Source organism: Melitaea cinxia, chromosome 9 (genome assembly GCF_905220565.1).
Source record: "Melitaea cinxia chromosome 9, ilMelCinx1.1, whole genome shotgun sequence".
Taxonomy (NCBI): Eukaryota; Metazoa; Arthropoda; class Insecta; order Lepidoptera; family Nymphalidae; genus Melitaea; species Melitaea cinxia.
In genome coordinates, this window is record NC_059402.1 from 2,308,703 (window position 1) to 2,333,479 (window position 24,777).

General features: G+C 30.3%; 1 protein-coding gene across 1 annotated transcript in view; it reads left to right on the forward strand.

Annotated features, from left to right (window-relative positions):
- The first annotated feature begins 11,979 nt into the window (after window positions 1–11,979).
- The window catches only part of LOC123656547, a 52,706-nt gene continuing 39,908 nt past the window's right edge, over window positions 11,980–24,777 (forward strand). The window contains exon 1 of the mRNA XM_045592216.1: window positions 11,980–12,374. Coding sequence (XP_045448172.1) covers window positions 11,980–12,374 — 395 coding nt within the window. The remainder of the gene's footprint in view (window positions 12,375–24,777) is intronic.

Below are 24,777 nucleotides of genomic sequence, written 5' to 3' on the forward strand. Positions count from 1 at the left end.
CTCAATTAAGAGTAAGTAGGTTGGTTTACGAATCAATAAAATTGTGAACAAATATTAATAATAATTACCTGTTTCATAAAATTTGGAAATAAATTAATACCGCGAAAATAGTGCCGCGAAGAGCACGTTAAACTGTCGGAACACCAGAAGCATTGCAAGCGCGTTGCCAACCTTCCCCCCTGCAGCTTTGGTCATCTTACTCACCACAGGAACACAAAACTGCTTGAAAGCATTATAATTATTAAATTTTATTTTGTTGTGATCTTAGAAGGTCAAGGTCTCCCTAGTTCCTATTTGAACTTTGTAAATAATCGTGTGTTGTATAATAACAATAATCAAATATAACGTTATTGATCTATTTACTTTTATATGAATATTTGTGTTGAGCTTAAATCTAAATATATATAAATTACGCGTCACGTTGTTTGTCCGCGATGGACTCCTAAACTAAGTAGTTTATCAAATTTGCACACAGTATGCAGTTTGATCCAACTTGAAAGATAGGCTTTATTTTATTATGATATACTTATGTAATTATTATATTTGAGAAAAAAAATAATGTAATACGAAGTTCGCCAGGACAGCTAGTATACCTATTATAGGTACGGATTAAACATATTAGAATTATAATTACAGAAATTATTAACTAATAAAGTTAATAATTACAGACACGTACTACTTCTGTAAGTCTCCACACGCATCCCTGTCTATATGTTTCTGCTAAAAGTCAATGAGAAAAAGCTCTTTAGTAATTTGAAAGAGTGCAAATTTAACCGCAGGCGACGCCACAGACGTAGCAATATCAAAATTATCATGCTCTGTTTACTGTGAGAAGTTATACAACTCATAATAATAAATGATTTAAAACTGTCTTTGAAGATTTTTATTTAAAACATAATTATTACGTAACTCATAAATAATTATATACTTGAAATATATAGATATAAATGCACCATCCGACTAGCCGTGATCTCCGGAATTCACTGTTTTAGCTAACTATCTTATAAAGTTTTTAGATAAAACTTCTTTTTAAATAATGTAAATACGTATAGCTTGTAAATCTAAAAAAGTGTATTCCAAGGTGCAATGCAAAAATTACAAAAACAAAATCGGATATTAATCAAACTAACAAACATTTTGAATGCAGAAAGATCATGAAGGAGTTTTAGTACATATTCATACAATTTGTAGTGGAATGTCAGTAACGTGTAATATAGTTTTAATAATCATCCAATTTATCATTGTAAGTAGGCAGTAATAACATATTAAACTCTAGGAATTATTACAAATTTATTTATTTCTTAGGAACGATGTTTTTTTTTTCATTCAAACTTAACCTTAAAATGTTATATAAGTACCACAGTACCGACTTGTAGTCCAATTTTTTAAAACTGCTGTTTCACTAATAGCAATTATAATTTATAATTTATGTATTAAAAACTTTAAAAACTTTTCCTTAACTAAACCAGTTCCAGTGATGTTTTGACATACCTGTAACAAAAAATATATATCATAATCAAGATTAATTAATAATAACATATTTAAATAACTAAGTTAATTACAATAATTAATCCAATAAAATATTTCCATGTAATATTAAAAAAAAATAAAACATATATTAATAACTGAGTTAATTATATTAAGTGTTTAATATATAAATATTCTTAATATCCGGGTAACATCGAAAAGGTACTGTATTTGGTGAAGAAAGACATAATAAGTACACAAACACACATATATACACGTATAAACTTACATGTGTTGGGAGAAATTCTTAGACTTGAATATCCGGCAATCTACAAGAACGTGATTCCGCATTAAAAAGCTGATTTGAATAGCATATGAGATGTTACATAATTATAGTTTGTTTTTAGGCATTATTGTTGTAACAAAAATAAGCAATTAATAGTTCTTTTGAATATCTACAACTCTTTGAGTTACGCTAGATTTCGCTTCTAAGAGTAATTGTTACTCGTCTTTGTGATAACACGTAGAACAGGCATCTTTATAGTCTCCGTGCTACTGATTAAGGTTTCAGAAGAATATATTGGTGTGAATCAGCCTGTTGCATTCACTGTTAGGCATAGGACTCTTACTCCATTTAGGAGAAGGATCGGAGCATCTATCTCGCTGATCCACTGTGGGCTAGCGAATATGATAACAACCGGGACCGACAGCTTAACGTGGTCTCCGAGGAATCGTGAGGAGACCGACAGACATCCGAACCGGAAACATTACAATACAAATATTTATTCCAAACGAAAATAGAACTCGCCATCCTCGTATATTATACTTTTGCACTGCTACACCAGAACATTCAGACAGAAAAAATGGCTTTGAATATACCACGGTCACTACATTAATATCTAAAACGGGGATATTTATCGTATTGATGATCTTTTTGATATCCCGGTATTTTGGTAGTATTGCATGAGCCATGGTTGCACTCAAAATGACCAACAAATAACTTAGAAAATATCGCGTTATTAAATATATTTTCATCATAAAAAATCTCGTTTAAATTATATTATGATTTCATAATTTAAATAGTAATATAGTTAAAATAATATATTCGGAATCGTTTAGTCCGGAATGTTGTTTATGATGAACGCTACAACCTGCGCAGTGGGGTTACTCAATAATTTGAACATATAGAAAGTGAATTGACGTCAACATAACGATGACGGCAACAGGCGCGGCCGATATGAGCTTTCATTCGATACAGGTGTAAGGATCTTAATACAATACACACACACCCACACGTACAGATAATGTGATACTGATTACTATATGTGAGTAATACACGTGTGTATGTAAACATATTACGAAAAAAAAATGTTTATTGGGAGACTAGACTAATGTCGTGGTGCTCGAAAAAATCTCAAACACAATCGTTAAAATTTTGATATTGAAAAAAGTCAAACATTATACCACAATAAAGTCAATGATATGGGAGTTCAATGACACGAGCGTTCGTAATTTTGCAGTATTATAATTTACAGAAATATATGATACAATAAAATGTGAAAGTTAAAATGCGATTGACGTTCTATTATTTAACTCTGTTATAATATTACAAGACTATTTTTTGCAATTATTAATCTTATGGCATATGTATGTAATGAAAGTATAAATCAAAATGATTATGATGTAAATGATTAATCAATTATTATTGCTAGAATTTTAGCTGTGTCTTGAAAGCCTACGATGTGATCTCATCTCTTGGTATAATCACAGAAAGAAAATTTTAAAGCTAGCTTAAATTATGTTATTTTAATACATTTATATACAATATTTTTCAATAGAAAAACACGCAACTCCCACACCACAGATAAAACAACAATCATGAAACATTTTTTTTCTTAAATTTTAAAGATATAATTATAATACGTAAATACTATATACTCTGTACTTAGTAAATACGTTTGAGCCACAATACCAAAATCGATCGTGGTATTAAAAAAAAATACAATTTCAAAATTAGAATTTCATTAGAACTCATTAGAAAATGATAACGAAATAGGAAGAAAATGTTTCGTACTCAATCAATTCGCGATCGCCTTATTTAAATTCGAATATTTCCTATTTGAGATCCTGTTTAAGATTCCAACCAGCCAGGCTTATACATGTTGATTTATAGTAAAAATAACTCCAGGTACATATAAAGTAAGGTTTTATTTTGATCGACAAGTTGTTAAGACATTGCAGTAAGAGTAGTGATGTAACGTGCTAGGCACTTTTCCTATTTTTTATATGATTGAATAAAACGTTGATGCATTATAAAATAACTTGTTGATTTGTTGTCATTTGAATGACGTTTAGTAATTCAAAGTTGAACCTGTTTCACATTACAATACAAACTGTTATTATACTTACAATTCTTATTGCTCTTTAAGTTTGTAACATACTTTCAAATAGTAATGCTGTGCTACTCATAGATAATTTGGTTTTTGAATTGTTAAAAAATATATAAATCAGTTTTAAATGTTCACATACATTGGAGAAGTATCTAATCACAATCACTATCGAGCACGGTATAGTTCTGTCTATTACATTCTTTATCAATTTTACCTTTTTTTTACTTAATGTTATATTTAATGTAATATTTAAAAGAATTAAGCCACTATTTTGGACTTCCAAACCTTTACTTGCGTCTTCATTTTTTGATAATATTTCATCAAAATTCACTGTCAATAAAGACGCTTATCGTATAGTAACCGAAACGACTAAAATATAAAAATCATTTTTTTTTTAAATATTATAAAAACAAAAAGCCTATCCAACTTTGAGAAAAATAACGACAACTAAAAAAAAATTATTTCAGTAAATACAAAACTGAAACGATATGATTTTTGTGACAGCAATTCTAAAATGATAATCTTATACATAAAATTCTCGTGTCACAATGTTAGTAACAATACTCCTCCGAAACGGTTGGACCGAATTTTATGAAATTTTGTATGCATATTAGGTAGGTCTGAGAATTGGCCAACGTCTATTTTTCATACCCCTAAGTTATAAAATGGGGATTAAGGGGATTAATAACATAGTGGCTAAACAACGTTTTCGGGGTCAGCTAGTTTAAAAATAAAATTAAGAAAATATTACTACCGTTTTAAACTTTTTTCGGAGTAAACTTTGTGATTAACACTGGCCAGTACAACTATACAACAAATATTTTTTAAATATACTTGTACAGTTGCAACGTTAATGACAAATAGATGTCAATGTCGCCATTAAAAGGGCATCAAACGTACAAAACCGTGCTCCCTTGGCACAACTGAAACCCATTAAACCAATCAATCAATCAATCAACGTACAAAACGTTAGTCGATGGCCACTCAATACGGACCTCTGTCTATCTTCGGTCAATCGAGTAACGGTGGACAACCATATCAACAATAAATCAAGTCAATATAGAACTTATTATGAAAGATATAGATTGCAAAACGATATTCATAATATGTACAAATGATGTAACCTGGTTATATTGTTCATTAACCTTGTTTTAATTGTCTACTGTCACACTTTTTGGTGTTATGTCAATCAATTAAAAGTCATTGAACCCCATTTTATTTTTGATAATAATATCGATAGCAAGATAATAATAATAATAGGTAGCAACATAGTATGCTTTTATTAATTGCATTAAACTCTGCTTTTGCGTTTTTGTGTATCAGAATTATTTACGACAGCATCAATTTTAAAACCGATTTCAAATGTTTCACCATTAACAGTGGAATTTATACTTAATGGAAGTACCTACCTATGTCACTGAATGTTAGTTGAATGTTAAGTTTATGGGGATAGATGGATAGATGGATGGTGGTTAATGAAACTTATAGTGTACTAGCTGACCTGGCGAACTTAGTATCACCTTATTTTTTTCTGAAATATAATAATAACATAATATATCAAAATAAAATATAGCCTATCTTTTAAGTTGGATCAAACTGCACACGGTGTGCAAATTTGACTAAAATCAGTTAAGTAGTTTAGGAGTCCATTGAGGACAAACATTGTGACACGAGATTTATATATATTAAGATAAAGATGGAAATACAGAATACATATATATATATATATATATATATATATATATATATATGTATTAGATAATACATATATGTATTCTGTATTTATTTCATTTATTTATTTAAATTCTTTATTGTACCATAGCACCATACACTAATACAAGTGTGTGAAAAAGGCGGGCTTAACGCTAATGCATTTTCTACCAGCCAACCTGGTATGTGCAAGAAATTATAGTGTGTATTTCCATCTTTATAGTTTACATTTTATACTTTTTGACTAGCCCGTTGGCGCCGTTTGTAGTGGCCCTATTTTCTGATCCGCAGGTTGCGGATTTGATTTTCGCCGGAGTCTGGGTGTAATATTTGTGTTTAGCTGTACCTAATAGTCGGCTGTTACCTATAACACAAACATTAACTTGCTTACCGTAGGAGCAGACAACCGTGTATTGTCATAAAATACTTAGCCCGATATTCCCACGCGACCGTAAAATAACGCAGTAGTAATCGCTAGCTACAGCTAATTATATACAAATACGTCCTATCATCTTCGTTTATATAATAGCAAAAGTTCGGTTGCGTTTGTGTTAATCAGTTTAGCGTGAATTTCACTTCGACGGTAGCCTGCTAAATGGCTACGCCCTAATTTAAGGAACATATACTGGTACCCTAACGATAAGTACTAGGATTACATAACTTGTAGCAAGTTCATTTCTGTATTGTCTAACATTTCTTAATGACTATGTTTCTGTAGTTACATAGGCATTGTTTGTTTGTGCATATTTTTGTTACGTACGTTTGTACATATGAGTGAAATTATGTAAACGTGGTAGTCATGTACTATGAATGTGTATTATTATGAAATTTCCATAAAATTCGAAACGTACGTTTTGTAATCAATTTCGTGTCTGTAGGTCGCGCATCTCTTATTAAGCATTACTTACCTTCTTTTAAATTACTATTTACTGGCGTTGAATATTGTTTTACACATAAAAGATTAATAAACCAAATTATATACGCATTTAATTAAATATATGCTAATTATCTTTAAATTAAATAGTGCATTTTACTAATGATATAACTTGGCACGAAATTCCGTTCTACTTAATTTGCAAGGTTATGAAAATTAACCTTTGCCTTAACCTTATAAATAAAGAATTCTAGAAATATCACAATATTTAATTTTCATTGATTAATCCTTTGTGCTATCAACATTATTTTTTATTTACCACAAAATATAGAATCATTTTCATTTCATTACCTACCATTGAACGATTAACGTTAAAATCGAAATTATTTCCACAATAGAAACAACTGTTCTGTGGATGTGTCAAAATCAAAAACAGAATAAAAAAAACGAGTGTGCTTTAGACACGACTGAAGAAAAAGTTACGAAACGTAACTCTCTCTCTTTCTGTTTTCCCTAACCACTATCTCCCTCTTACGTCACGCATTCACCAGCTTACTCCCCAAGTCAAATGTGCGTAAGTAAAAGCAGTTTTACTTCAAAAATGTCTTTATTCCTATAGGCTTCAAAAGCACTTTTGAATCGTCATACATAAAATTATTTATTTTTATTTATTTTATTTATTAAACTTTATTGCACACACAAAAAAAAGAAGATACATTTTAGAACGATTAGATACAAAAACAAATAATGCATGCAAAGGCGGCCTTATCACTTATAGCGATCTCTTCCAAGCAACCTTTAAAAAAAGTAGTATAGAAAAAATATGCCGGTAATAATGCGCAATCAACAAAATATAAAATTATATTAGTTTTTATTATTTATGATGTGATGTGAGGCGTGACAGCGTGGTGACTATGGGCAAAACACATGAGTTCACGTTATTTTTGGCGTAAACTTGTGGAGGCCTATGTCCAGCAGTGGACTGTATAGGCTGTAATGATGATGATGATGATGTGATGTGATGTGATTCTATCACCGATTCGGAATAGAGATCTTATAGAGAAGAATAGGCAAGAAACTCTGCAGTTACTCTCTTCAAAAAACTGTGTTTTATTATAAAATAAATAAAATCACAGTCACGTAATTTACATGCACATGTCCCAATTTTATATTAACAGCACGAAGCGCGCAAACAACACAGTTCCAAACAGCGGTACCTATGCATGTACTAAATACGGTGTTCATAAAGTACTAAAGCAGTGCCTATTGTACATAATTTTATATTTCAGTAACTCTAGAAATGTTTTAAATTAATCTAAAAAATGCTCACGAACCGTTAAATTATAAGGAATTGTTACCGAATGTAATGAAATAATAAATATTTTGTATTGAATCACTTTACTTAACAATTTCGAAATATTTTCTTTAGTTGCATGAGCGTGAAAAATGTATCAGGGTTGCTGACCGACAGTAGAGAAATTATTCAACTGTAACTTTATTATTATCAAACAATTATTATAATATTATACAATTAATAATGGCATTTCTATAAACAAATGGGTAATAATGAAAAGTAAAAAAAAATTGTGGTATTCAAATCCCATTTTAATCCCAATATCATAAAAAATAACGTTAAGGTTACAAGAAGTAATGCTATTTATTAGCTTTCATTGCAGCTTTATTTATTTTCCACAAAGTAAAAGGTAGAAAAAAATATTTAGATATATTTCTCCAAAAAGGTTGTATACCCTAATTAGGAAAGCGACGAAGCATGGCTGTAGGAAGTCGACCGCGTCATCTTATAAAGTAAAAAAAAATTCTTAGTTCTGATTTCGCTATGTCCACTGACCTACTCTACACAATCCATTATAAATAAACAAATCTAGATTGTAGCTAACACTCTTTCATTGTGACTGAATTTTGACTAGAAATAATAGCAAAGCAACACCTAAAAAATGAATGTGATGACTATGTACTTCTATCAATACTATAATCATTTCACAATATATTTACTTATTTTTATTTTAAATAGTTTCGCGAAAGAGCATATATGTACATAACGTATGTAAATACAATTTCAATACAATATGAATACATGAATTAAGATGGGTGCAGCCGGAGGATCCAAAAACATACAATTTAAATTTAAAATTAATTTATTAAATGTGTTACAAAAAAATAATAAATTACAATTAAATAACAGTAGTGACAATTGGTCGATGCTTGTACCAAGAGTGACGCTTCCACATTTCAGGCTTCGAATGAAAACTTCTATTGACGTCAATGCTGGCTTGCAATTGCCGAGCTTGTTTAACGTGGAGCCTATGTAGGTAGTAGGTGCCGTGCGCAATGTAATGATGAAAATGCAAGCATGCTGATGCAGCGATCTACTGTGGTAGGCTATATGTAACACATGAGTACCACATGTTTACAAAACAAGGAGTATTTATTTATTTACTTGATACTTTATCGCGCATTTTATAAAATAAAACATTCCACAATGTTTATAATAAATGTGCAATTTTATATTATCATTAAAAGAGGATTTTACTATTTTGTTAACGCGAGTCCGAAGTCCTTTTGGACAATGTATATGAAAATACACTACTGAAGTTACGTCAAAGTAAAGATTTTAATGCTGATGCGGCTCGCACCAATACTTCTAATTTACAAGACTCATTCTTATAAAGAATTGGTTAGCGTTTTCTTTTAAAAACGAATATATTGAAAGTAATTATTAGTTTAATTGTTAAAGTAAATGTATAAAGAATCTACAATATTACTATAAAACTGCTAGTTGCTATAAAACTGTAAAATTGTGGAACGTTTTGTAAAGAAATAAAATATTTTTAACTCATTATTTGAAGGCATATTACTTCGTGTTTGATAAAGATGCCTACTAATAATCTACCTGCAATTTATGCGCGGGATAAATTACAGTTTTTTGTTTCACGTTTCTGTATATACAAATACACGTCTTATGCGGCCATCAAAACCGCAATCGATAACACATTACACAGTTCTTTGCTGTTACCATTGTGTCATTTATATGCCAAACTTTTGAAAATATGATACGCGTTACATAATTAAGATATCGAAATGACATAAAAACTTTCATCAAATGAAAATTTGCATATTGTATTACGAAAGAATAACTTTAAAATGTTCGATTTGATATAGACCGATACTTCATATACATTTGTCTCCCACGGTTACCATAATATATTTATATAAAAGAAAGAAAGGACAATTTTATAGAAATGCTACTGTCATGTTAAAAAAACCAAATCACTCTTTGTTACGTTTTTTTTTTTACTCAGCTGTCTGGAACGATGGTGAAACAAACAATGGTTAATTGGATCTACAAATTTTGTATTAAATACCACTGTTAGGCTATCAATACGAAATTACTGCAAAATATTTAAAATTAAAAAATACATATATAAATAACATAATACAAAATAAAAATGGAAGCAGAACAAAAATATAGTCTTTTACTTTAATAATAATTGTGTTTACAGGCAAACGAAAAAGAACCGACTTCAATTATATCAACAAGTAATACAACGTAGGTAGACGAAAAATTAGTTAAGTAAATACGCATTATCAAAGATTACTCCAAAAGTTGTAATCAGATCTCGATGAAATTTGAATTTGACCACATCGGCTTTCGATTAAATTAAAAATTATTAAAATCGGTACACCCAGTAAAAAGTTATGAGGATTTTTGAGTTCGATTCTCTGAGATCCCATCATCAGGTCCCAGTTTTCTTGTCATGGTACCACACCAGGGATATCTCCTTTCCAACAAAAAAAGAATTATCAAGATCGGTTCATAAACTACGAAGTTATCCGCGAACACACACACACACACACACATAGTATTTACATAGTATTCTGTCAAATTAAAGGTTTTAATGAAATCATTGTCTAAATAAATCTAAATAACAGATGATACAGACTAGCTATGACATTTACTATCCATACCATGATGACTCCATTCCGCAATTAACCAGTTCTCGTAACCATCGTAATGTCAAAGTTAACATGTACTATTCCTTGCAAGACCTTGTTAAAAGTCAATTTATTTCTTTTATTGTTCATCATAAGTTTACCTTAAAATTAGGGGCATAAAGTTCAGAATTACTCTGTTGATATAAGTATTGGTTAATGGGCCAAATATTCCAGTCAAGTATCTAAGAGCTTAAAACGTTTTGAATAATTAATAAGCAGTTTTAAAAAAAGTTTAATTTAATATATGTATAAACTTGTTTTCAACTGTCGGAGACACAAAAAGGAATATTTTATAAATATGAATATATCTTTGTAAAATCTTAATAAATATCTTAAAGATTTTTAATAGTTGTTTGATGTTTATTTCAGAAAACAGTTAATTTGATGATAAAGTTTCAGGAGAATTATTTAAAAGTAAAAATCAGTAAAATAACATTAACATAATAAGCTTATATAACATAACAACTTTATAGTTTCGTTATGAGTGAACTAACAATTATGAATTAAATCGTTAACCATCTAACTTTGAACTTGTGCTCTTTAAAACGTAACTCTGTTTGTCCAAACTACCAATGAAATAACTACTTCAACTAAGGTACCTGCGGCATATAAGGCCCGAGGTGTAATAAGGCCCACATTTGAAAACTCGCGCTAAAATACTTCTATTCCGATTCAAACTTAACTCACACATGCATAAGACCGATAGGTATACCGCGACATTAGCTTACGGCCGGTTCACGCCGCTATCTCGACAGTAGCAAACGATTTGTGACGGGCTACGCTACAGAACTCGGATTTATAATTATTGGTGACAAATAAATGTAAGTATTTTGATTGAATTTCTATTAATTAATAACGTAAGATAATTTTATTAAACTTGAGATATAAGAGTATATAATTTCAATGGTTTTAATCCAAAGTAAGAGCTTTTTTGTCCTGAATTGATGGTTTTATAAAATAATGCTAAACGGCTAATAAGGCCCACTGGAGTAGGTCATGGGCCTTATTGCCCTATCTTTCTTATCTAACTCAACATATTTTTTCTACTCACAGATTTAATAGATATGCCTCCACGACGGGCTCAGTGGACGCATGAAAATTTGCGTTCTGCTATGGCAGTTGTAGAACGAGGGCTGTTGACGCAGTGTGGTGTTGCAGACCAATATAATATTCCTAGATGTACGCTGAAGATCCACTTGAAAAGTGGAAATATAATAAGACGCTTAGGACGCATTTCAATGATAAATGAAGCTCAGGAATTGAGAATCATAAGATTTGCAAACGTTGTGTTGCAACGAATCCCTAAGCTTATTTGTAGACAAGCATTCATGTTTTGCGACAAATATGAGCTAAAACATAACTTCAACAAACACGTTGACCTTGCTGGCAAAGATTGGCTGAAGATGTTTTTGAAGCGGCATCCAGAAATTTCAAAAAGAAAGGCACAGTTCATGAATCTATCCAGGGCATAAAAATTGAACAGACCAATCGCAAGCCAACAATTTGAAGAAGTTAAAAAATTATATGACGAACTGGATGTACATATTAACACACCCGGAAAAACTTTACAACGTAGACGAAAAGGGATGCCGGATGACTGTTCATAATCAACAGACTGTTTTGGCGCAAAAAGGAGCTCGACGAGTACATTTAATTGCACCAGAGCATGCTGAAAATGTATCAATCGCTATGTGGGTCAATGCTGTCGGGACTCTTATTTCACCAATGATAATATTTAAAGGGCAGAGGGAGAAGCCTAAATTTAGTGACAATTTACCAACTGGCAGTTTCATAAAAATGTCACCGAAAGTCATGACAACCGAATTATTTCTGGAATTCATAGAAGAATCTTGGTTTTGCCGCGCTTGCAAAGAAGATCGTGTGTCGGATATGCGACAGTGTGTTAAATGTCACATATGGTACCACGAAAAATGCCTAGGATTGACCAAAATTGATAAGAAATTATTTCGTTATCATTAAGTAAATTAGTACCTATTTTTTAAATGTTTTTTTTTTTTTGTTTATTAAGTTCTTAATCATTAAAGTACAATATTTCTAAATGAATATAGTTCTGAAGCTCCTAATTGCAAGTTTGATTTAGAATATGTTATTTAAGTCATAAGAAATTTTGTGATAACTTAAAAAGTGGCTTAAGTTAAGTGGAGTTTTAACTCCTAGGGGGTAACCCTAGGAGTTAAAAAAGCCCATTGTCAATATCTCTTAAGTTAATGTTAAAAAAAATTGTTGGAATGATTAGCTGAAAATGTCAAATACTTTGTTTTGTTGATAATTTTATAAAAAAGGAAACTTTTAATATTGGGCCTTAATTTACAATGGTATTTTAATAAAGCCCATGGCAAGAGTTTTTAAAAATGGTTATATTTCTTTCCATGCTGATTTCTATATTACTCTTTATCTTTTATTCTCATCCTCAATAAAAAAACTTTTTCCTGAACCCATTTATTTTTATTATTTTAAAATATTTTTGGAGTTTTTTAGTTTTAAAGTTAGGTGGGCCTTATTTGCCGCAGGTACCTTACATTACAAATATTTCATTGAAATATAAAAAGCTATTTAAATATGTTTAGTAACCACAGTTGTAATGTCATCTTAACTATTAATATAAGGTATTTTTTTAAAATGGTTCATGCAAATATGACGTAGAACATTTCGATTGCAACCGGTCTGAATGCCAGGGGTGAGAGGACAAGGCACGACTTTGACTTTTAAGATCGAATATATCCTTAAACGAATATCTGTTGTAATGATAGTAAAGTTGTTTTGGCTATTATCCTAGAATGGGCAGGTTTATCTTCACTTCTATACGTGTTCTTCGTGACCACAATTCTCGAACGTATGATTGTCGCGAATCCGATTTCGCGTTGGAGCGAATATTTGTACAAGTATGTCTTTTGGATTTGGATGATTGTTATTATGGGTCTCCCTATCGTGCCTTTAATGTGTTTAGTGCCGGTTATCATAAACCTGATAGCGAGGTTACTCTCAGTAAGAGAAACTACACTAAACTGCAATGAAAGACTCTTGAATACAAGACAAGGTTAGCCTAAGTATGAAATTAGTATGCTTGTGTAAAAAGGAAGCTTACAATTTTTTTTTTTTAAATAATTCAAAGCTGGAATGGAATATTACCAATAATTGACGGTTAAAAATAATACTTTATAGCTAAAGTATTTCTTGAAGTATTGATGGATTCCTGAGCACCAATATTATTTAGCTAGTACAGAAATAAGTCTGAGATGTTCTCATCTGTAATCGATACAAAAATTGTAGTATGTATATAACACGCAGACCTCATAGTATGATTCTTATAGTGATAACAATGACGAATAATCTGTTACACAAGTTGCCAGAAAGTTGCTGAATAATAAGCCTCGTATAGACAGAAAAATTATCTTGTCTTTGATACTAAACGGTTTATAGTTGTTGTTGTTTTTAAACACGGTGTTGCAAAATATTCAAATGAATCACTTCAGTAGTAACTAGAAATAGTAGCCTTAAAACTTAGTTAAGTCTGAATCATTACTAAGCGCTAGCTAAAACTACATCGCTATTGAAATGCTAGTGTACTTGTAAGCTTTTGTTTTAGAATTAATCAGTATTCGTATGAGACAACTTCTTTATTATTGGACATCCTCCTCCCATGACCGTGGTTGCTGTAAAGTATACGAAACGTCGGGCATCTAAAAAATCTAATAAACCGCGATAAAATTCAAAAAAGTTTTTTTATTATAATGTGTAAAATTAGCGTTAACTTCTTTATTTATAAAGGTATTGTAAACGTTAATGCTAGTAAGATAGCGCGCCTTGGCTGTATATTTTATAACACTATCCTAAATTCCACTACAAATAAATATATTTATATAAAAGATGCACGAAAAACAATAATTTCTAATAAACGACAAAAAGAAAAAACAAAATTTTCGCTACATACATATTACGACTACTTTTTTAAAAAAAATCCCTCAAATATTACTTTCTGTTTACCTTAAACTTATAGAAAATATTCCTAAACTACTCTGACATTTAATAAACATTGAATTGCATGTTACTACTATTCTGTTCGCAATAAACGTCGAGGTATCTGAAGCATCTGGTGAAAGGAAGTACAGCATCAGACACAACGGAAGCCAACGTGAGAACTCGAGATTTTGCCGATTATGCTAACCAGTATTGCGTACAACGCTTAAATTAGTGTAATAATATCAGGAGAATTGGTCTAAATTTACACACGTAAATTCAATTCAGTTCTATGTTTTATGGCTTTTAGTTGGAACGATTTGACTTAAATTACTTTCGAATAGGATGATAGAGAGGACACAAGGAAGAATGTGCGGTGTGGTTGAGAATTCCACAGTCAATTAAATTAAAAAAAAAGTAAGTAAAAGCTTAATTTCATAATCAGTCATAGTAATTCACAAAGGTATATTTTTTATTAGTTTTATTTATTTTATTATCGCAATTTTTTGAATATTTTGAGTATTTAATAGTAAATATACTATTCCAAATTATTATTTTTTATCATTAAGTTTTTAAGAAAGTAAAACATCCTAATCTACCAACTCAGATTTACGCACGTCATGTATATAACGCTCATCACTTTTACTGTAACATACGGAATACTGATCGAGTTTTAATACATTATATATTTATCGTGACATCTCTATACGTACATACCGAGAAAGTGCAACGTGTCTTGCGTTCTATATCGATTCTTTCACTTTTCACTCGAATTTTTGCAACACAAAAAACGATTTCTTGTTTATGGAATTCACATCACTAACTTTTCAATACATAATATTAGACTAGACCAATTACTTGGTAACTTAGACCGTACTTTAGTACCATTTCTAGTGTACGCTGTTTTGTACTTATGGATGATAAATAAATCAACACATCATTAGTTATGATGTCAATAATAAGGCATCTGCCTTAGTTTACTTTAAAAAAAAGACAATGAAATGTAACGTATCGGTATTTCATATCAATTTATAACAAAAAACAAGACGGAACACATCTTTACTTGTTTCAAATATACTTTATAAGTTTATACAGTAGTTGAAATAGTTATAAAAGAACTTATAAAACCTCTTTACTATACAATACAATACTTACTAAACATTAAAACTAATCTAAATGCTCTTTAAAATAGTATACCGCTAAAATCATTCTCGGGCTGGTAAGTACATAATCGAACAGCCCTGACCCGCGTTTGTGCGTGTGACTAAACTTGGAGAATTTTAAAATCGCTAAACCTAAAATATTTCGAAATTTATAAAATTTTATATTAAAATAGTATAGAACAATTTAAAGTTTAAAAAATGCCACTAAGTTAACTATTATATAATTAATTTTATAAATATTATTTAAAAAAAAAAAAACTAATGATAGAACTAACTAATAACTGTACTATCAAACAAAAAATGCGATTTCTAAATAACAAAAAAAAAACATCTCATACAAATGTGTGTAATTTTTTCTTATTATTAACAACAATATAGAATATTGATACCTTATTTCTTCTCCTCTTCTTAAAACCGACTCATTTTCAACATCGTAGTCGTACGTCTTACCAGTGATTCACGTATCTGTAACTCATTGCAATGTAGCAACTAGCAACTTCTAAAATTTGCAACTTGCAACCTTGCAATTTTCAATATTGCAAATATAAAACAATTTGAAAAGATCTTGCTAATAAAATATAACTTAAGACATTATTAAAAATTAAAAAATTGTGATATTTACACTTACGTAAGTAATGAGATTTTAATTCTATTGTACCGACATTTGAAGAGAAACAATGTAACAGCTGAGCTAATCTGACAATGTTAAGTAATTTTGAGATGGGTGAGAGATTTATTTTAGACTAGTTGGCCCGGCGAACGTCGTAAAACTATTTTTAAAAATATTTTTTATTTATAAACATTGTCCTGGTAGTAACGACAAAAAGTCTCTCTTTTCAAACAACAAAGAACAAAGAAAAAAAACAAGAAAAAGAACAAGAGAGAAAGAATTATCTATTAGGGAATTCCCCAATTACCAAATTACCACGTTCGTCGTTCGTAGTCGTTCGGATATTATACCCGTATACATTTTGGCTATTCATTTTTATTTATATAGATTAATAAATTTATTTGTTAAGAAGAACTTACATATTTTGTGAATAAATAATGTTTTATCTTGAACACAGAATATTGAGTACAACAATTTTAATTTCCATAAACTAATAAGAGTGACCAACTGACGTGAGTAGGTGTATTAATTCCAAATTATAAAGAATGACTAAGTATCAAAGATACCGCCTAAGAGACACGAAGACTAATAAGGTGTTTGTATTAGAGATAGGTGGTATTGATTTTGTCAATATATATTATAACCGCCAACCCGTATTGAAACAGCGTGATGGATTAAGCTCTGATCCTTCTCCTACATGGGAAAAGAGGCCTATGCCCAGCAGTGGGATATTACAGGTCAAAGTGTAGCGCAGCGTAGCAATTGTTAGCTCGTAAATTTATGTTTGTTAATTTATGTCTTAATTTCCAATAAATATTACACATATAAAAATATTTTAATCATTCATTAAAAATAAATTGTCAACTTGACTAAAAGTTATTAGTAATAACGGAAGTTTGTGTAAAATATTGTTTAATTTATTGTAATATACAATACAACGTGTATTTGGACTTATATAAGTCCAAATACACGTTGTATAATATATAGTAATATATAATACTATATATGTAATATATAGTTTAAAAATATGTTTTTATTATCTGGTATTTTGTATTAACAGCATTTTAAGTTCTTTGTAGCTCAATTTTGTTTTCCTAGAGTTTTAATGAAAATATCATTTATTAGTCAGTTGAATGCTTTTATTTCTTTCATTTTTGTTTCCATAAGTCGTTTCAAAAAATTGGTGTTAAGGGAATTATAATAAAAGTATTTGAAGAAGAACAGTCTTTTTTAATTCCATAATATTACAACAGTTGAAAGTGTTATCACGATATTATAAATGTTTTTTAATCGAACACTCACTGTCAAAATAATATTAATATATCAATAACAGAATATAATTTCAGACTCAAATTAAAATGTAATTTTAAAATGAATTTTTAGTAATTATACGTACGTATGCAAAAATAATGTGTTATTCATTCAACCAAAAAATTATTTAATTTGACGCATGGACATATTCTACTGTTCAGAGTCAATAATAATATAATTTACTTAATAATCAAGAACTTTTAATTATTTATAAAATTCTTTTCAAAGCGTCTCTTATAAATCAGTGATTACAATAATTTATTTACGCGCACAAGGAACTAAAAATGATAAATTATACAATGAGAATATTTTATATAACTCATTAATTAGAAACGTAATAGCTATTTATTCAAAACAGCAAACAGGTTAGTCTGATTGTGTCAAAAATTAATAATAAATATTAATGTATTAAATTATAATTACACTAGAATCCGTCATTCTTTGCTCATCTGCCTATTTAAATGTCAAGGTCTAATACAATACATTATGTACATATTAAACTATAGTAAATCACTTGTAGAAAAAATCTTATGTATACAGCGGGTATTTAAGCTTTAAAAAGATAGCTTTTTGCATATGTTAAAATATTTATAATATTTAATCATTTTAATTCTAATCTAGAACAAAATAATTAATTCAGTTTATTTCAGTTGTCTAGAAATTACCGTATTAGACTATAAAATTGATTAAAATATTAGGTTTTGCATTTGAGATATCATTACACTTACGCAAATACGTATTAACTTAGAGGGTGTAACAACCGGTTTCTTCGTAATTTATACATATGTCGAGGAATTTTCCGACTAGAGATAGAATTTTGACACAATTCGTATCAAGTTTGCCATGACATTCCATCTCTAGTAACAAAAAATCGTAGATAGAAAGTTAAAAGTATTAAAAGTTAAGAGTCCATAAAACACGTGAGTTTTGCCAATGGGTGGCGATGTTCGCTTTAAGTTAAATGACTTGCCAGTTTTTTATATTTATATTGTCATAAAAGATTGGTTACTTGAGTCTAACTTTTTAAAAACACAGTATTATGAAAGTCAAATTAAGTATAAAAATCAAGGTCAAATTAAGTACACAAATGAAGGTCAAATTAAGTATATAAACTACGAAATCAATTGGACATTTGAATACATATAAAAACGGAATAAAGTGAAAACTGTATCACTCCCAAAAATATTGACAATAAGCGATTATTAAACTATTTTCTAAACAATACATTAAATAAAAGTCAAATAAATAAAAGTATGAAAAATATATTAACATCTGCGGTTCGAGATTACAATCTAAATTTAACATTATCATCTTAGTTTACTTTCGATTTTAGAGAGTTCAATTCATTACATAATCTTAGTATTCAAATGTGTTTATAATTTAATCTTTAGTATAAAATCCATCGATCCTTTTTAGTCATTGATTCGTCAAATATAATTTTAGCAATGTTTTTCTATTTCATTTTCAAAGTTCACTTTATCTGTGGAGTTTCATTTGTATCAAAATTTGTAGTTTAATGCTAGAAATAAAAAAAAAATCTCAGATAACTTGTCAATCACTTATCCACGACATTGACAGCAACTGATGAAAAGGGTGAGTTAAGGATACTAATTTAAGAATTAGCTCTAGGAGAAAAGACTTTAACCCTGTGGTATATTCATAGACTATTACTTTTACAGCGCAGTAGGTCACTTCCTAGTAGTAATATAGGTGATATAAGTATAGCTACATAACATTATGGCCTAGATCTACGTGGACGAGCGCAGGTTATACTGCGGTCAGCTATTGCAATGACTAATGAAACTCTTGTTATTTCTTACGTTTTACACTATAACAATACATACTTTATACTTTTTAAACTTATGGTAATATTTCTGTAAGAGAAAACGATATCAATGAAAGCATCATCATCACTTCAACCTATCGCAGTCCACTGCTGGATATAGCCTTCTACAAATTGCGCCAAAAATCGCTAGAACTCATGTGTGTTGCCCACAGTCATCACGCTAGGCAGGCGGGTTGGTGACCAATCAAATATTGCAATGTAATAGTTTCGACCTAATTTCTGTAAAATTGAATTTAATAAGCCTTTAAGTATTTTCAAATTATCGTTGAACAATGATATAATTACTAATAATTGTTTTTATGTTATAAATTTATTAAGTTTTTATATCAAAATTTTGATCACATATGGTTTTTGTTTTACTTAACGTTTTATTCCGCATCAAACGCACTAATAAGCAAAGAAACCCAATACACGCTTACTGAAATTGCTATAAAGTAATCGCTTCCCCTTTTTTAATACTAAAGGTAGGTAACTGTGGGATATTAATGATTTGTTACTTGATTTTTCCACGCTGATGATTTCTCTTGATAACGCCATATTATATTCGTTATGTTCTATACGTTATCTGTGGATCGCAGTCATCTCCGGAGGATATTAAGCTAGTCGCGATTGTTATCATAAATGTCTGATAGTGATCACTGAAGGTATAGAAAGAAATGGTTTTGTACTTTGAACTAACGACCAACCTGTAATATCCTACTACTGGGCATAGGCCTCTTTAACTATGTAGAAGAAGGACCTTAATCCACTACACTGCTCCGATGCGGGTTGGAGGATATGTCCCTACTATGAGTAACGATCGCTATCAGGTGTACATGATAACAACCGGGACCGACAGCTTAACGTGCCCTCAGACCCACAAGGACTAACAACCAGACCAGAAATAAATATTTGTATAAATAGGGGAACTGAACTCACGACCGTCTGTGTTTAATCGCCGCCGACACAGCACACGCACCATTATACCAGAGCGGTCTTCAATTTTCATATACAATATACTAAATTAAACATAAGTATAAAATATATTCTAATCAGTGAATCGTCACCCCAACTAGAAAAAAGGTTAAGGCTCAACCAGATCTGTATCTGGACCGGATCAAGATAGAATGAGGCATGCCAAACAAGCTTTATCAGAACCAGGTCTGGTCCAGACAAGGATATTCATTCATTCAAAACATACCTTATTCGGTTCAGATCGGGCATGCCCGGTCCGGTCCTAGTAAGGAACACGAAAAAATTTCTACTCGGGACACTCTAAGACTTTTAAGTGTTAAGAATGTTTTGCCCTACCCGTTCGCCCAACTTGCCCTTCACTTGTCATTACTAAACTAACAATTTTTGTTCATCACCACGAACCATAATTTATCAAGCAACCAAAATCTACAACTGAGAATACAATCATACACCTATGATATATCTGATTATATTAAAAATAATATGCTCCATTATCAAATATTTCGTTACAAATTCTAAAACATCTTAATAATAAACTGGCACATATGAAACTGCATTGATTGACGTAGAATAGTTGAATTGCGTGTATAGAAAACGTTATCTTAAAAAGCTTTTTAAAGTACACAAATCGGTATCATTTTTGAAGTTTCGTGGAGGCTGTTCTTGTATCTAAATCATTAATATTAAAAATTGCTTACGAAATACACGTGTATTATAGGTGTAGCGACATCTATCTTGCAACATACGAACTAAGAACTGACGTATCCTACATAGTGCTACTAAAGTTATCCGAAGATTGAAAATGCATACATACAAGCACCCAACAAAAGCCGTTGGGGGCAGTAGTCCTCCAGACACAACACCCGTCTGGTCGGAGGATAATCGCGTTACAATGGGGGATGAGGACCTTTACGCCCTGTTGCTCACACACCCCCTAAACTGGTAACCCCGACGTGATCCCCTCACCCTCCCCTCGCTCCCCAAATAGGTATACCTAACAATGTGTATGTTAATAGTTTGAGAAAAAACAAAATTGTTATTTTAACAAGGTAATTTATGACACAATAATGATAAGAGATTATAAGTAGATAATTATTGACATACCAATAAAAATATGCTCTTTAATAAAACAAACATCAAATAACCCCGGATTTAGAGGTCCACATTCAACTTGAGGTTCCCATGTTTTACTATCACATAAATCTCAAAAACAATGAACAATTAAAGATACGTGTACCATGAACGTAAAAATGTCGGAGGTTATTCCTATTGAAAACTTTGAAGAATTTATTAGAAACATACTCATTAAATAATTACTGCTAGTTATCAAGAATCAAATAAGTACAATCGCACAATCCTTGAAAAAGCAACAAAACAATAAATAACCTTTAATACAAACAACCTTTCTTCTACGTGGAGAAAGAGACCCATGCCCAACAGTGGGATTTTACACGCTGAATCATGACAAACAACAAATTCTAACAACCTTTTTTAAATGTGTTATTACCGCAAAACTGTTTTCCTTGTTTATGCATACATATTATTAATTAATAAATAATAACAATAATAAACAAAACACACTCATAGACAATATATCTTCAGGGTTGTCAACGACCCTGCTGAAAATTAGATATTACTAACTGACCCGGCGAACTTCGTATCGCCTAACACAAACTTTATCGTATGGTATTAAAGTTCAAATTGACTTTTAAGTATTATCACAAATCTTTTGTATGGGAGTATAGAAAAGTGTTGTTTTTAGACTTTTTCAGGAAATTTAAAAATTTTTTTTTAATTTTTCTCTCCGTAAGAACCATCCTCGTACTTCAAGGAATATTTTAAAAAAAGAATTAGCGAAATCGGTCCAACCGTTCTCGAGTTTTGCGCTTAGCAACACATTCAGCGACTCATTTTTATATTATAGATTATAGATACTATACTAACTATACTAACTATTATAGATATTCCAAGATATTCCAGATAGATCTATCTGGATCCAGATAGCCCAAGATATTCCAGATAGATCTATCTGGATCCAGATAGCCCAGGTAAAAACAGATAAAAATTATATGAAAATTGTTTGAAAATTTTGGAATCCCTGTTTCAAACACACAATAGTTTACAATAACTTCCCATACAAATGCAAAGATAGACATCTAGTTACATAAAAAATAGGTTCTATATGGCTTCACACGAAACTAGGAGAAACATCCCTTGTATCTATAATGGTGGCTTCAGTTTTGTAGCATATTTATACATATACATAGCCTTTCTCGATAAAGAGGATATCCTATACAGAAAAAAAATCTACTAAAAATAAAACTCGAGCCGGTGGTTATTGATAATAGACGCAAATAACCAAATCTTTACATTATAAATCTATATTATATTAGTATAAATTGTTGTAACCACAATTACGGAACAGATTCATTGCCTAATTAGAAGATTCTTCTTAAGTGATTACGAGATATTTGAGAAATATTTGAAGGGAATCAAAATCTGAATAACTTATCTACTTCGTTAGCACTGACCAAGGTCCCACATTGTGAGCCCTGCTTGTATTGTCCATTGTTTAAGATACAATGGCATACACGGCGGAAGGCATTATCATCAAATATCACGGGATCTATTACAGGTGTCACAGTGAATTCTTGGTGTTAATTTAAATTGTGACTATATTAATGAAGAACACTATGCAATCAACTTTGTGACTATATTTTCCTTTTTTTTTATTTTAGTGAGTAATTGGTTTATAAGCCGAACTTTAGGCGGATTTTCCTTATATGATAATATTGATGGTTGACGACAAATTAGTCAATCTCTTTTAAGCCCTTGATTGCGACATCCGTGTTTACGCATTTACGCACACCCTTACACTAGAGCCGTTTTTATTTATTTATTTATTTATTTATTTATTTTGTTAAGCCATTGTTGTTATATTTACCCCCATAATTTTAAACTTGATAAAATAATACAAATCGTAGTTATATCAGCGTATGATGTTAATTTTGCTGAATGAAAGATTTTTTTGAACTCATATTATAGGTGTCAGGAAACGGACGGACGTTCCAAGCCTTTGTTCTCTTATTTGTATATCTAAGTCAAAACATGAATGAGAAACGAGAAAATAGCTATTGCGTTATATATAATTATTTTATTTTTTTTTATTTGATCTACTGATTTATTTAACCGAGCACATATTTATTGCTTCGTCTATTCGTAAATGTACTAGCATTGATAACACAGTTTATAGAGACGTTAAAAAAATTAAAAATAATCGATTTTTTTTTAAATATTAATGTGACAATACAACTACTTACTACTACTAACCTAACACTTACTTAATTTAATAGAAATATTTTAACCGTATCAGTTGCTCCAATCAACATGTAATTTAAAAATAAGCTATTTAAACATATGAGTAGGATTAACTCTTTTCATTTCCAAACGATAAGAGACGGAGGTCTAGTAACTCGTTTATGAATATAATTATGTATGATTCTTTCAACATTCGTTCTTCATTTATCTTTCACAAGGCAGACGTGTTATTAAGTTGCATTCAAAAACTTTTCCTTATTCTTTTTCAATGCTAATGTTGTTAAAAAAAAACATTCACAAAAATGTATCCATTTTGATGCCGGACGATCGTTGCTAACCGGCGAATCGAACCGGCTGAGAATAAAAAAATATGTCAAAAAATACAATATGTCTCGTTAACAAGACATTCGTAGAAATGTCAAAATATCTAGCTCCACAAAATAAAAATAAAAAACATGGAAAATATTCTGTTTTTGAATAATTTTAGTAATAAAAATAACTATGTTAATTTAAAATCTTATATAAAATATATATGTAGTAATTGTTTTTTTTTTCTTTAAATCTACCGAATAATATATTAGTGTGTTCAGGTTTGTGAAAATTATATTAGATTATTCATTTATTGCAATATACATATATAAGCCTTCTATCTTTTATAGAATAAATATAATATATAATTGATACTAGAACCGTTCTTATCATTAAGAAACATTATTATTTACAATGTCTAAACATAACTGTAATATTATAAAAAATTGTGAAAATATCAATTTATTAGATTCAATTTAGAAGTTGTATAAAATTTACTTTTTTCAGTTCGTCAGTCAGTTCGGCCTATTGCAGTCCACTATAGTTAGTACACAGTAGGAAACTTTTATTAGTAATGTTTTATATTAAATTATTTTCAGTTAGCACAAGTCGGTTAAAGAATCCAGCAAATCCACTATTTGTGCAATGAATACTGTTTAAAAATTCACGATTCAATGGATTTTTAAAATAGCTATCTTATCTTACGGTGACGTATTAAAAGCTTCTATCTCAAATAGTAACATATTGATAACTAGAACAATCGATCATCGTAATCAGCTAAATCTTATACCTCGCTCGCCTCGTCAGCGCGAATTCCTCGCCAGATAAAAAGT